Here is a 14860-nt window from a genome sequence, read left to right on the forward strand (position 1 = left end):
AAAAAAAAAAAAAAAAAAGATTATGTTCGCGGATTTCGCGATTATGTTCGCGGATTTGGCGATTTTGTTCGCGGATTTTGCGATTATGCTCGCGGGCGATTATCGGATTTCGCGATTATGTTCGCGGATTTCGCGATTATGTTCGCGGATTTCGCGATTATGTTCGCGGATTTCGCGATTAAGTTCGGATTTCTCGATTATGTTCGCGGATTTCGCGATTATGTTCGCGGATTTCGCGATTTTGTTCGCGGATTTGGCGATTATGTTCGCGCGCAATTATGTTCGCGGATTCGCGTCCCGAATAGACATTTTGGATATTTGGTAAGCCTACTTATAAGTAAACACTTCTTGGAGGCAAGAATACGTTTTAGTGGATGTGCCAAAATTATTCATTTTTTTACGCAGTTACATGCATTTCGTCATCTAGATTCGAGAAGATTCAACCTCTTTTATTATTTTCATCATTATTATTAAATCCATTTATTCCCCTAGCTCAATAAAGCCAAGTCCACTTGAATATTAAATCATAATTTAACCTTGCTCAATCATTGTTCTTTTAAGGCCAAATGTAAACATCTAGGCCTAGAATAAAACCCGAGTTCACATAACTGCAATTGTTACTGATGCGTGTGAACTTCTTAAAACGAAATGGGCAATAAATTAAAATAATAAAATGAAATGATAATAACTCATGTAGAGATGTCAGAATGAGGTAAGCATGACTTCGCTGAGAATCTTCTGTGTTCGATGAGTATAAAGTGTGATTATTGCAGAAAAAATTCTACTTTAAAGTAGAAAAGAAACTATTGAAGTCTTGAGGAAAATTACTTAGACAGGATAATGAAAAGTAAACAACAAAATGAAATAACTAATGTACCTACATAATTTAGTAGGCGGTATATAGTATAGTACTACAAGTATAGTAGGCGGAATAAAAGTATATGGAGCAAAGAATAAAGCCAGATGACTAAAAATGCTCATTCAATACGAGTTCATTTGGATAGAAAGACAGAATCTGTAGCAGAATATTTGTTCGCAAAATGGAAAACCATGGGACTGCTCAGACTTAAAAAAATATTAAAATGACCTTAAGGACCTTATGGTCATTCTAATGTTTTAGACACGGTCCGTATTTCACCAAAGAGACAAAGGCATAGAAGACTGTCTGAGAATGCAATTTTACCATCGCCACTATAAAAACTACTACGACATAATGTTCCATATGTTTCAAGAACCAAAGTTCACCCCATAAAGTTCTGCAACTCAGGATAAAAAAACCAAGACAACACCTCTTGCAGATATACCTCAGACTGGAGTGGTATTGTAAACACGTAACCATTTCACCTTGACACCAAAACATGACCTACTTTTACCATCGCCACTATAAAAACTACTACGATATAATGTTCCATATGTTTCAAGAACCAAAGTTCACCCCATAAAGTTCTGCAACTCAGGATAAAAAAACCAAGACAACACCTCTTGCAGGCTAAAGACCATCAACCCACGATTATTGATCTGTTGATCGGCCTCTTAGTTCATAGTAAATTTAAACTTATTGATCAACCGGCCTTCGATCTCAAGCTATTAGCTTTGATTGCTTTTCCCTCAAAAAATTTATTATCAATAATGACTTCGACCTTGAGTCGCTACATTAAGTGAACATCCGAAAATATCGATTAATTTATTATCTATACCAGCCATTCTTAACCTATGGTCCGTGGACCACTAGTGGTCCGCGAGAAGGTTTCAGGTGGTCCGCGAGAGGTGAGTAAGGATGAATTCAAATTTCAAATTTCTTTATTTACACAACTTTAGTTGTAAGGGTGGTTGCACTGGATGGTGCACTGCCGTGGCAAATTATTTGAATTTTCTTTTCTTTTAGTTAAATCGTTTTATCCTTCAATTTCAAAGTCAATTGTTTCGTACAAAGAATTACAAAGTTATACTCTTATCTTTACGCTTTAGAGCAGCCATTCTTAACCTATGGTCCGTGGACCACTAGTGGTCCGCGAGAAGGTTTCGGGTGGTCCGCGAGAGGTGAGTAAGGAAAAAGTCATCGTGTCTCTATTTTATATAACATAATTGTTTTTCTCAGCAAACAAAAAAATAAATAAATAATAATGTTAATTTTTCTCATTTTCTATCTCTTTTCCTACAGGTAGATATAGGTCCTCTAATTAAACATGGAAGAAATCAACCTTCGATGCCAGACTAGAGAAAACTTCTTTATTTCGTCATACTCTGAACAGAACAGAAACTCTCAGTCTATGCTAGACTACAAGTGACATTAAAATTGATTACACTGTTAGAATAAACATCTTGCTCAAGAAAACAACACTTGGTCAAATCTGCAATAAAAACATCAAGAAGAAAATAAAGTTGAGAAAATTTAGCGGAAACCAAGTACTTGCACGATACAAAGAAAGTACAGCGAAGAAAAATGATCATAAACAATTGGTTCAAAGATGGAATTATGAACAAGAACAATACCAAGTGGAATTCTAGCGGCGAGAGAGAAATAATGATCAAAGATGAGGAAAACATATCGTGTACGGAACTAAATGAAAAGTTATTCTTCACGAGGACTTATTCATTGAATAATAGTGACACATATGGATCACCAAATAACTTGAGTTCCGCCACCATGAACAGCAATAATATTCAAACAATAAACAGTTCTGGTAGTAGCTCATGCGATAACTCTATCCAGCAACATCTTACTCCGAAACAATTCCTAGAGAAGTATTCCCTGCCAAGAGTCATCAAAATCATACCACAAGAACCAATAGCAGACAGCTGTGGTAACTTTGATCCTATAACACTACTTAGTGGACAATTGCTCATGTACAAACATTACAATAGTGGCAAAGTTGAAGCTAGAAGTTTCCCCAATGATAGAAAAGATTACTCATCTCTATTTGTGATACCAGAAACTTACAAAGGTGAGACATCTTGCATAATCAATATACTTCCTTGTAGTTTTCTAGCCTTCATTTGGCAGTTTCTTCACACTTGTGAAAAATACAGTGCTTCTCAAACTGTTTCAAGCTTTAAAAGTACTAGTTCAAGCTTTAAAGGTACCTAAATGATAACCACAATGAAAAAGTCTTAAATTACTGGGCTCGGGATCGCAATCACTAGTTTTTATAGTGTAACACCCGTCTCGATCTTAGGGCTGAGGGAAAACTATCCCAAGTGAGGAAATTGTCTATTAACTAAAAACCAAGGTCAATTGGTAAGTTTTCCCAACTTTGGTTTCCTTGTAGAGACTGAGGTGTAACAGTTTGACAACCGCTAGATTTAACGTACAGGGGCCAATAGAACTAATAAAATATGGCATTAAAATTACCATTCATGACAGTTTAACCCACGCTGTTCCATAGGGTTAGAACTCACAAGACGGTTAACAGGTACCTCCCCATAACACTCTCGTAGGTTTACCATTTCCTATTTTTTTTTTTTTTTTTTTTTTTCCAATCAGGTTAATAAAGAATAGGAAGTACCTCGATTTTTTCAAGCCATTAAGATAACATTTTTGGTTATATGTACCCAAAATCTTACGGGCACCTATAGGAACATGGGAAATCCAAAATGTTTCTGGGAAAGTTCGTTCGCTTGAATTATTTTGGGTACTTCGGAGCTGAGGCAAATTTTAGGGCTCAACAACAAACAAAGCCCGGGTGATAGTGTAATATTTTATTTTACCAATTAGGTATTTTTTTATTGTTCAAATTTATCACGAACTCTGAATTTCAGTGATTTTTCATTGAAATTCTGGTGGCTCCACAGAATAAAATCCAAACCTCTCTTGACGTTAGCATGCTGCGCCGCCCGATATAGTCAAATAGGTACCATTGAAAACTACAGTAGGTATCATAAAAGTAAACTTCATCAGAGCTTATGTTAACACTTCTTGTCAGTTACCATCATGATTTTTTTTTTTTTTTTTTTTTTTTTCATTTTAACCTTGCAATGAGATGAAATTGTGTTGGTTGAAACTTTGATTCCTTGAGAAATGGTTACTTTCAACCGGAGATGAATTTCTTGAACTATTAGAGCGGTAGATATTGGATTGTATTGAGAAGGGTTTGTTCTCGTTTGATCTCTGCTCTTGTGTTTCTTGTCTGTGCATGTATGAGAATGAGTTTCGTTCAGGAGGTTTAGTTTTCTGTATTGGTGGACTACTGCTACTTTGTTTGTACGAATTGTTGGCTGCAGATTGACTTTCAGTTGATCTTATTCTGTAGAAATGTTTGTTGCTATCAAATTGTTTAGGACTTGAAGTTCTATTGAGTTGTAGACTTTGCAATGATAGGCTCTCGTTTGTGTTATCTTGCGGAAGTGTTTCTTGATTTTGTTTATAGTTGTGACTCTGATCCTCCGATTTTCTAACTTGATTGTCACATACTTGTATATTATTTTCACTTTTTTCATGCTCTGTTTCCACACTAGCTTCAGTCATGCTGTTATAGCTTGTCTCTTTGTCATCCATATCACTCATTTGTCTATCTCTCTTCTCCAAGTCTTGTTTAATTCGCTCATTGGAAGGAATATTCTGGTAACTATTATTTGTTTTGTTTAGTAATGAAAGCAAGTTACAACTCTGTGTTAATCTATCTAATCTTTCTACAGGACTAATATCTTCCTTGCTTACTTCGTTGGTATTTTTTGTAAATGGATTATGATCGGATAACATGGAAGCAGACAGTGGACTACTTCTTGAAATATTCTTTTTCGAATCGTCTTGTGCGCTGTTTTGATTAAAATGATGTTGTACGCTTGCTTGTCTTTTATTTTCATGGCCATAATTGGTGAAATTTTCTGTAGAGGTTAGTGAAGAGACTTTAACATTCTTACTCTCGTGACTATTGTTTTGACTTGGCATGTAACTCTTGGTAGGCGTAGAAGTAATTTGATTGGAGATATCTTGTGAGGTTATGCTATCATGGGTATTATTGTGCTCTTTCCTCTGGTTATTACTGTAGCGGAAATGTATTCTGTCTCTGTTATTTTCACTTGTACTTTGAGCACTTCCATTAGCAAAAGGTAAACCAAAGGGTTTTGAATTACTCCTCGAGTCTTGACTACTTCTAGTATTGGAACGGACGTACATTCTATCATAGCTAACATCTGGCAAGGCTGAGTCATTTTTCATTTGTAACGAATTTTCCTGGCTGGAACTATTGGTATCTTTGGTTACATTTGAAGACAATGACAGAAACTCGTGAGTCTGTTTATAATTGAAATCATAAACTTTAGGTTTGTTCGGCTTTTCCAAGTCTTGTTTTCTGATGAGCGGTCGTGCAATTTCATTTCCATATGAAGTTGAATATCTAAACGAAGCAGATTTCACCGTAATTTTATCACAGATCGATGTTTTCCTAACTTTTTTAGATTTCTCCATTGAAACGTTTTGTTGTTGGCTTGCTAGTATTTGATTTGCATTCTGCGGATATATGTGATGGATTACTTTTAACTGACTGATCCATTGTTCACTATTGTCATTACAGAACTTCATTGCTCTTTGTACTAATGGTGAATAGAATAATCTTCTCTCATCTATATCGCGACCTCCAGGTTTTATCACGTAAAACTTGGAGTTGACATCAATTTCTAGCAGGCGAAACTTTTCACTTGTTGTGTCGTTGGTTGTGACATCAGCTCCGTCTAAAACACATGATAGTACCACGTGCTCCTTGTGGTAATTTTCAAGGAGCATTGAGCCTGGAACACAAAACGGTGTTTTCAAATTAGTTAATACGTTTGTAGGTTTATTTTATTGTCTCTGTTCTATCTTCGTATAAAATCAAATTTACGTTGCCGTCCAAATGGGACCAAGTTCCTTTGCTGTGTGATAATGGTCAAAAAGCTGTGATATAAAAAAACTTTGAAAGTTTCTAAAGTTTGAGTAAAATTTGGTTAACAGTCAACCCTTTGGTACTTTTTATTTGACGGGAAATTACCATGATTTTTATTGGAACCGATTATGGTAACTCTGACTGGTAGGGGAAATGTGCGCAGTAACTTCTGAATCTGGTAAACTTTTGTCACATTCTCTTCCGTGGAATTATGAGTCATGGAAACTGCATAGAACTGGCCTGGAGTGTTGAAATTGATAAACAAAACCTGGAAATTAGAAATGGTTGTCATCAGATAAAGGATTTCATAATTTTATTAAATGAGATGCCAAAATTCCAAATAAATTGAGAAATAAAACCTAATACTGTAGTAATAGAAAGTAAAAATTAGATATTGTCATTAGATGATGAATTTCTTTAGTGGAGATGCCAAAATTCCAAGTACGAAATTGATGATTTGGTGAATAAAAGCAGAAATTAGAAATTGTAATTAGATGAAGGATTTTATAATTTTATTAGTGGAGATGTCAAAGCTCCAAATAAGCATACTTCTAAAGCTCAGATCGATTTCAAACGAACTCTATTAATTTGCCATCAGGAGTTCTCAAGATGTGGTGTAAAGAAAGGCTGTTTTAATATCATTTTTTGGTGGAGACGCCAAAACACCCATCAGATTTTTGGATTACACAGCTTTTGTAATTTAAAAATTGGTAATTGAATATTTTTGACCCATTTGCAAACTATCCAACTTACTTGGTTCGAGGAACTTAGACATTGAGCATATCGACTTGTGTGCTGTTTTGAACCAATCAGGGGCCACGATAGTCTTTTGCTTTTGGTCGACTGGTTCGAATTCAGATCTTGGTAGACCGCTAGTAGTTTGAGAACTTGGCCACTTTTCACACTTGTCTTCGTGTACTGCGTGCTGATTTCATCTGAAAAATGCAGTATGGAAAATTAACCCTTGAAAACTGTAGATAGAACCTGGGCTTAAGCCTTATTTAGACCGGTGCAGTAACTTACATCCAAGTTATTTATTTCGAACGTCAACGTGTGAATGACACTTCACTCTACAGTAGAGACTAGTGTAGGTAGATTAGTGAACTCTATTTCTCACTCAGCAAAAGGGACCCTAATGGGCCCAGGGGGATCCAAGAACTAATAGCCAAAATTCATTTGACCTGTGTGATGCCAAATTTCGTCAAACTCTGACTAACCGTTTGAAAGTTATCGCGGAAAAAAGATGGACTTGAACATTGGTTCTTACTTTGGTCGGTCAATTCTTTTGAGCCTTATCCCCAAAATCTATAATTTATCCATTATTTTGGGCGTTATATCCAAAAATCCTTACTTTATCTTGGGCCTTATTCCCAAAAAACATGATTAATCCTGAGCCATATTTTTGGAAATCCACAATAAATTTATCCTGGGAGTATTTCTTACCACTATTCGTTTGTATGTAAGCAGGCAAATCCTGGCTAACCGTCAGGAATACTGTGACTTGGGCTGAGACCAAACGTTGTATGGAAGAGTAGACTCGGGCCTTGATTTGACCCCTCTCCGTCACCACACTAAACCAACCTGCGAAGAGAAAGCGAAAAATATGTTAAACAGAATAAAGGATGAATTTTATCACAGTAGGTATCAGTAGTGGAGTTGTTAAGGGATATATTATGGGATTCATAAGCGAGAGAACTGTTATTGGAATATTGGAAAATCAAAAATAATAATTTCAAACCATTGTAAGAATAAATACACAATATTTTCCGACAAATTTAATTTAGGTATCCTGCTCGAAAAAGGCTAAAAGAAAATAATAAATCCCATTTATTGTGTAAGGTCACATAAGACTAAAAAGGTATATTTCCTAGAATTCTAAGGATTCATTCAGCTTCTGTGAGAAACAGCATTTAAAATAAAGTAGTGATGTACTAAAACAAATTGTACAAAACATCTATACTTTACAAAAAAAAAAAAAAAAAAAAAAAAAAAAAAAAAAAAAATGCTAAACATAATACTCTTTATTCATCTGTCACTTATTTCTGCGTAGATATTTTCAGAACTAGCAGATCCAGTGTCATTATGGTCATCCAGAGCATCATGCACTTTGGCATAGGAAACATTCAATCTAGGCATTGGTACAGGTGTTTTATTATGCGTTTTTATAGGAGGTACAACCGTTGGTTTTACGGATGGCTTCCTACTAACATTCGATGGAACGGATGGAACGTACCTATTTTGATTATTAAAGGGATAAACATTTGTATTGTTGGACTGACTGGATGCTGTTGATGGACTTTTTGTCACTTGATTTCGTACATTTTGATTAGAATATTGCGACGAATTGCTTGATACGTATGAGGACATGGTGTGATTTGAGATGAAATTTGCTGAAAAAAAGTTCAAGAATCGGAAAACTTCAAAAATCTGTAAACATTTCCACGACTAGTCAAACTGGTCTCACAGAAATCGGTATGTCTCCAAGTCTCCGAGATCGGGAATGCGTGGAATCTAGTTTTGGCGCGGCTAACTTCCGTAGACGAAGTAACGAAAGAGTTCATCCAACACTCAAGTGACTCAAGACAAGTAGACGAACCAAGATGAGTTCAGGTTTGCTCAAAGAAAAAAATGCATGTCTTATGTAAATATCTTGTTGTGTCAGATTTATATTCATGTCATTATGGTGCTGATATAAAAAACCACCTACCTTCAGTTTGTCAACCTACTTACTTAAATAAATAAAAAGAGAATATTCAATTTTAATGGTTTTTCAGAAGGTAAACTACGTGTGTTTATGTTCAAGTAGAAATGGAAGTTCAAAGCTAATCTTTGTGTGAGCTATGTGTGTGATGAATTCGTGGTGGCCATAGATAGATCACGGCGAATAGTGATGTTGAGAAACGTCCAGCGTGGTTGGTATTTGGATGGATGACTAGGCAGATCGGCCTTAAGAGTCAAGTTAAGGGACTAAATAAATCGAGAACCAATTCAAATGCCGAATGACGGAGTCTAAATTATAAACTTGAAAATAATAACATGAAGTGAGATTTAAGTTACAAGTAAGAACTCATAAAGAGGTAGATGCCTACGCAAAGGCTGATATTCCCAAATATTCCCTATTTTTTGACATGCTTTTCTTTAACTTGATTTTATTAATAAAATGTCCCAGAGTACCTATTTTTTATGATAATTTAAAAATAAACGTTGAGATTTTCCAGTCTAAATTTACTTTCATTAACAAAAAAGCCCACTCCAAAAGGCTCAGTTGTGGGCTTGTGGGCCAAGAGCTCTAAAGGACGGGTAGCTTCTACTTTCATTAAAAAAAAAAGAAATTATTTTAATTTTTAGAGTGCAACTCTTCCCTAACTTATACGGAAGAAAACGTCCCTGTACGATAAGTAAGACACTCAGGTGATGCTAGCATTCAAATCAGTGGTCTATAAACCCGGAGTTTCAAATAATCAGGACTCGGTTAACCACAAATTACCTGTAACCAACAAGGTTAATACGTTAGGGCATACGATTTTACACCGAAAGATCCTGTACCTCTTTTTCTCTTACATAAATGTTGACACCATAATAAAACTAATTAAGGTTCATATTAATACTGGTAAGTCTGGTAATGTGCTACGTGCATGGCAATAGACCTTTCCCTACTGGGATACTACAGACTAGTATTACCTCAACCAATTTCATCAGATTCATCGGTGTGATCCGTTTAATCGAATGGTTGAAATGGAGTCTGTGAGTTGAATCTTTTGGGCGTCTAGGTTGTAGCGTGTCTGCGAGCAGCCCAGAGCTACAGTAATAATTCTAACGAACTGATTCCTGGTAAATTTCGCTAGAATTTTGAATCGAGTTCTGTCCAGAAAATTTTCTGCTGATGATAAACTGATTTTACGGCTCATTTTCAATAGCCTCACAGTCTGCACTTCAAATCTGAAGCTTGGTGGTCCGCCTGTGGCAAGATAGTAGTCTCTCACACTGGAGATCCTAGGTTCAATCCCTGACTAGGACTGAACGACTGATGGAATCGCTACTTGCGTGATTCATTCTTGAGAAGCTAACTACAGTAATTATTCACAATTTGGAAACAATGGACAAAAATACGTACTATATCGTAGGTCCATAAGTTTTTATTGGTTGAGCACATTTATCATGTATGTCTAATGGAATAACAGTTGTTCTGCTCTTAAGACCACGATTGTGTCATGGTCTGTCATAATACCTACGAATTCGTACATTTACTTAAGCTCTAATTAATCTATAGCGGGCCGCAGAACAAAAGCATAAAACAATCGGAGTACTCTTTACACAGGTAATACAGTAATGAGAAGTAGTACATAATTGCAGATCTGCTTTGTTGAATTTAAGAAATTTGGCAACCATAACGTCCTATTCCCTCGTGGGGACCTATGAGAATAGGAAATTCGTAAACAATTTAAAACCAAATTAAAATGTACAAAACTTCGGGGCATGCATAGGTCATGTTTTGGTGTCAAGGTGAAATGGTTACGTGTTTACAATACCACTCCAGTCTGAGGTATATCTGCAAGAGGTGTTGTCTTGGTTTTTTTATTTATTCCCTCGTGGGGACCTATGAGAGTAGGAAATTCGTAAACAATTTAAAACCAAATTAAAATGTACAAAACTTCGGGGCATGCATAGGTCATGATTTGGTGTCAAGGTGAAATGGTTACGTGTTTACAATACCACTCCAGTCTGAGGTATATCTGCAAGAGGTGTTGTCTTGGTTTTTTTATAGTGTAGTTTTATCTCTAGATTAACTGGTCTGGTCTAGTGCCCACTAGCTCAGTGCCTAGAGTTTCCTTGCAACCTAACGATCGCATATTCAAGTCTCTATAGACTAAACATTCTATCCTACAAACAAATAATAATAATAGTGCTTATTTATACTGCTCGCATAGGACTGAAAAGTCCCTTTACTCCAGCAGTAGGCTACTACTTTTATTGTGGTCAAATTCTCAAATTATATTGAGGATAAAATTCCATACCTCGGCTGGGATTGAACCCACGCCCTCTTACCAGGCGAGCGCCTTGACCACTACACCACCGAATAACGGACTTTTCAGTCCTATTCTAGCAGTATAAACATGAACTCTTTGATATTCTATTCCAGCTCCGTCACTTTAAATAAGAGCTATTCTATCCCATCAGTATAAACAACCATTTTATTCTAGCCGTATAAACAAGACGCATCCTTTTTCTCAGTCCACGAGTGTTAGTCTCACCAGAAATGACATTAATAATAATTAAACTCCAAACGAAACCTGAAGGATAAAAACCACACCATCATGCACGAGTATTTACCAAATAGAATATACCTAGGTACCAAATAGAATAGAATCTAGCAAATAGAATAGAATAAATGTGTCGACTGACTCGACCGTCAATCACAGAGTCTCCTAACCTCAAGGCTGAGATAATCGAGGAAGACTATCTGTGGTCGAGCGGTTAACACGCTCAACTTTTGAACGAGAGATCGCGGGTTCAAATCCCAGATGATGGTGTGGACTTGCTCCTGAGGGGAAAGTTTAAAAGATGATATTCGAAGATTTGGTCAGTTTAATTTTATGTTTAATTTATTTATTTAATTTTTTAAGCTATTTTCTGGGGCCCAAAGTGGTGATACTTATCCTCTAAACTACGAGTAGGTAGGTACTCTAAAATAAAACATAAGTATAAATTCTCAACTGGTGCTATGCGGTGTAGGAATTTTTTCTCGCGGTTCGAAGTGAGAAGATTAAAAGAACAAACGTGTGACAAAAGAATGGCTAATTGACAGAGATTAAAGATAAGAAACGGAGATAAAAAAATAGAATAAAAAAACACGGAAAAGAGACAAAAGAAGTCAATGCGTTGTTGAAAGAATGATAACTATCATGGAGTCATAAATGAGATATTAAACCTTCAATTTGGCTTTATTGTTCGGTTTAAATATGACGTCATCGTTTTACATTGAGTTTGCAAGGTTACAAAATGCAAAAAAAAAAAAAAAAAAAAAAAAAAAAAAAACATAAATTATTACTTATCAGAGAGGAACTCTTCAGCTTCACTATACCTACGAAATAACGTTAAATCAGCAAATCTATTAAGATGTAGGTAGGTACATTACTAAGCACAAAATTCAAGTTTACAGATACTTCTGAAAAACAAAGCAACTTCAAAACAATACGCGTTACCTACCATGTTAGGAGATACGGTTGTCTAAAAAAATTAAATTTTTAGTCCCTATCTTACTCAATGAACAAATTAGCATTGATAAAAATGCCTTTGAATGAACATTTGCTATGAGTAGTGAGTACTTACCTTTGTTCGCGGATGCGTTCTAGGACCTAATGTCAGCCCAACGAAAAACAAAGCAACTTCAAAACAATACGCGTTACCTACCATGTTAGGAGATACGGTTGTCTAAAAAAATTAAATTATTAGTCCCTATCTTACTCAATGAACAAATTAGCATTGGTAAAAATGCCTTTGAATGAACATTTGCTATGAGTAGTGAGTACTTACCTTTGTTCGCGGATGCGTTCTAGGACCTAATGTCAGCCCAAAGTTAACCGGTTCAATACCCGAAACAACCGAAATTCAGAGGCCAAATTTTGGCCACTAAGTTCTTAGTTTAGCTCAGACCCAAAATCTTTGGACTTAATATACCTACCGGTGATTTATTACCTCGAATTATAATGAACCGATTCTAGGAGATTTCAATTCAACCTTAGGGAATATGATTATTTGATTATCCTAGTTTGTGGGTAGTATAGCTCAGTTTTGTCGGAATATTTCGTTATAAGGACACATACTTTGAATTTTATAGGTATAGATCAGGGGTTCTTAACCTTTTAGAATTGGCGGACCACTATTGATAAACCAAAAATCTCGCGGACCACTTGAGATTATGTATATGTATATGCAATCAATTGTACATTGTACACGCTATGTGACAATGGGTATGTATTAGAGGACCTATATCTACCTGTAGGAAAAGAGATAGAAAATGAGAAAAATTAACATTATTATTTATTTATTTTTTTGTTTGCTGAGAAAAACAATTATGTTATATAAAATAGAGACACGATGACTTTTTCCTTACTCACCTCTCGCGGACCACCTGAAACCTTCTCGCGGACCACTAGTGGTCCACGGACCATAGGTTAAGAATGGCTGGTATAGATAATAAATTAATCGATATTTTCGGATGTTCACTTAATGTAGCGACTCAAGGTCGAAGTCATTATTGATAATAAATTTTTTGAGGGAAAAGCAATCAAAGCTAATAGCTTGAGATCGAAGGCCGGTTGATCAATAAGTTTAAATTTACTATGAACTAAGAGGCCGATCAACAGATCAATAATCGTGGGTTGATGGTCTTTAGCTTTTGATTTTAAAACGCGATGAATCGAACCACAAAGTCACGAGAATCTATGAGATATTTATTTGAAATTTATTGGAAAAAAAAAAAAAAAAAAAAAATAGGAAATGGTAAACCTACGAGAGTGTTATGGGGAGGTACCTGTTAACCGTCTTGTGAGTTCTAACCCTATGGAACAGCGTGGGTTAAACTGTCATGAATGGTAATTTTAATGCCATATTTTATTAGTTCTATTGGCCCCTGTACGTTAAATCTAGCGGTTGTCAAACTGTTACACCTCAGTCTCTACAAGGAAACCAAAGTTGGGAAAACTTACCAATTGACCTTGGTTTTTAGTTAATAGACAATTTCCTCACTTGGGATAGTTTTCCCTCAGCCCTAAGATCGAGACGGGTGTTACACTATAAAAACTAGTGATTGCGATCCCGAGCCCAGTAATTTAAGACTTTTTCATTGTGGTTATCATTTAGGTACCTTTAAAGCTTGAACTAGTACTTTTAAAGCTTGAAACAGTTTGAGAAGCACTGTATTTTTCACAAGTGTGAAGAAACTGCCAAATGAAGGCTAGAAAACTACAAGGAAGTATATTGATTATGCAAGATGTCTCACCTTTGTAAGTTTCTGGTATCACAAATAGAGATGAGTAATCTTTTCTATCATTGGGGAAACTTCTAGCTTCAACTTTGCCACTATTGTAATGTTTGTACATGAGCAATTGTCCACTAAGTAGTGTTATAGGATCAAAGTTACCACAGCTGTCTGCTATTGGTTCTTGTGGTATGATTTTGATGACTCTTGGCAGGGAATACTTCTCTAGGAATTGTTTCGGAGTAAGATGTTGCTGGATAGAGTTATCGCATGAGCTACTACCAGAACTGTTTATTGTTTGAATATTATTGCTGTTCATGGTGGCGGAACTCAAGTTATTTGGTGATCCATATGTGTCACTATTATTCAATGAATAAGTCCTCGTGAAGAATAACTTTTCATTTAGTTCCGTACACGATATGTTTTCCTCATCTTTGATCATTATTTCTCTCTCGCCGCTAGAATTCCACTTGGTATTGTTCTTGTTCATAATTCCATCTTTGAACCAATTGTTTATGATCATTTTTCTTCGCTGTACTTTCTTTGTATCGTGCAAGTACTTGGTTTCCGCTAAATTTTCTCAACTTTATTTTCTTCTTGATGTTTTTATTGCAGATTTGACCAAGTGTTGTTTTCTTGAGCAAGATGTTTATTCTAACAGTGTAATCAATTTTAATGTCACTTGTAGTCTAGCATAGACTGAGAGTTTCTGTTCTGTTCAGAGTATGACGAAATAAAGAAGTTTTCTCTAGTCTGGCATCGAAGGTTGATTTCTTCCATGTTTATGTGATTTTCAATCTGAAACAAAGGAAGAGAACGTAACTTGTTAGTAAAGATTACTTTATCTTCAACACTTAACGTGTAGTTTTATCTCTAGATTAACTGGTCTGGTCTAATGCCCACTAGCTCAGTGCCTAGAGTTTCCTTGCAACCTAACGATAGCATATTCATGTCTCTGTAGACTAAACATTCTATCCTACAAATAAATAATAATAATAGTGCTTATTTAAACTGCTCG

At 35.7% G+C, this 14860-nt stretch overlaps 1 protein-coding gene across 1 annotated transcript; it reads right to left on the minus strand.

Moving 5' to 3' along the window:
• Nucleotides 1–3964: 3964 nt before the first annotated feature.
• Nucleotides 3965–14660, minus strand: LOC103511428. The gene is made up of 5 exons (XM_008476153.2): nucleotides 13864–14660; nucleotides 7305–7442; nucleotides 6615–6796; nucleotides 5967–6129; nucleotides 3965–5727 (listed from the first exon to the last, which is right to left on the minus strand). Exons 1-5 carry the CDS (start codon nucleotides 14363–14365, stop codon nucleotides 3965–3967), a joined length of 2748 nt encoding a protein of 915 aa, XP_008474375.1. The 5' UTR covers nucleotides 14366–14660.
• Between the last annotated feature and the right edge of the window lie 200 nt (nucleotides 14661–14860).

Source organism: Diaphorina citri, unplaced genomic scaffold, assembly GCF_000475195.1.
Source record: "Diaphorina citri unplaced genomic scaffold, Diaci psyllid genome assembly version 1.1 scaffold31, whole genome shotgun sequence".
Lineage (NCBI taxonomy): Eukaryota > Metazoa > Arthropoda > Insecta > Hemiptera > Psyllidae > Diaphorina > Diaphorina citri.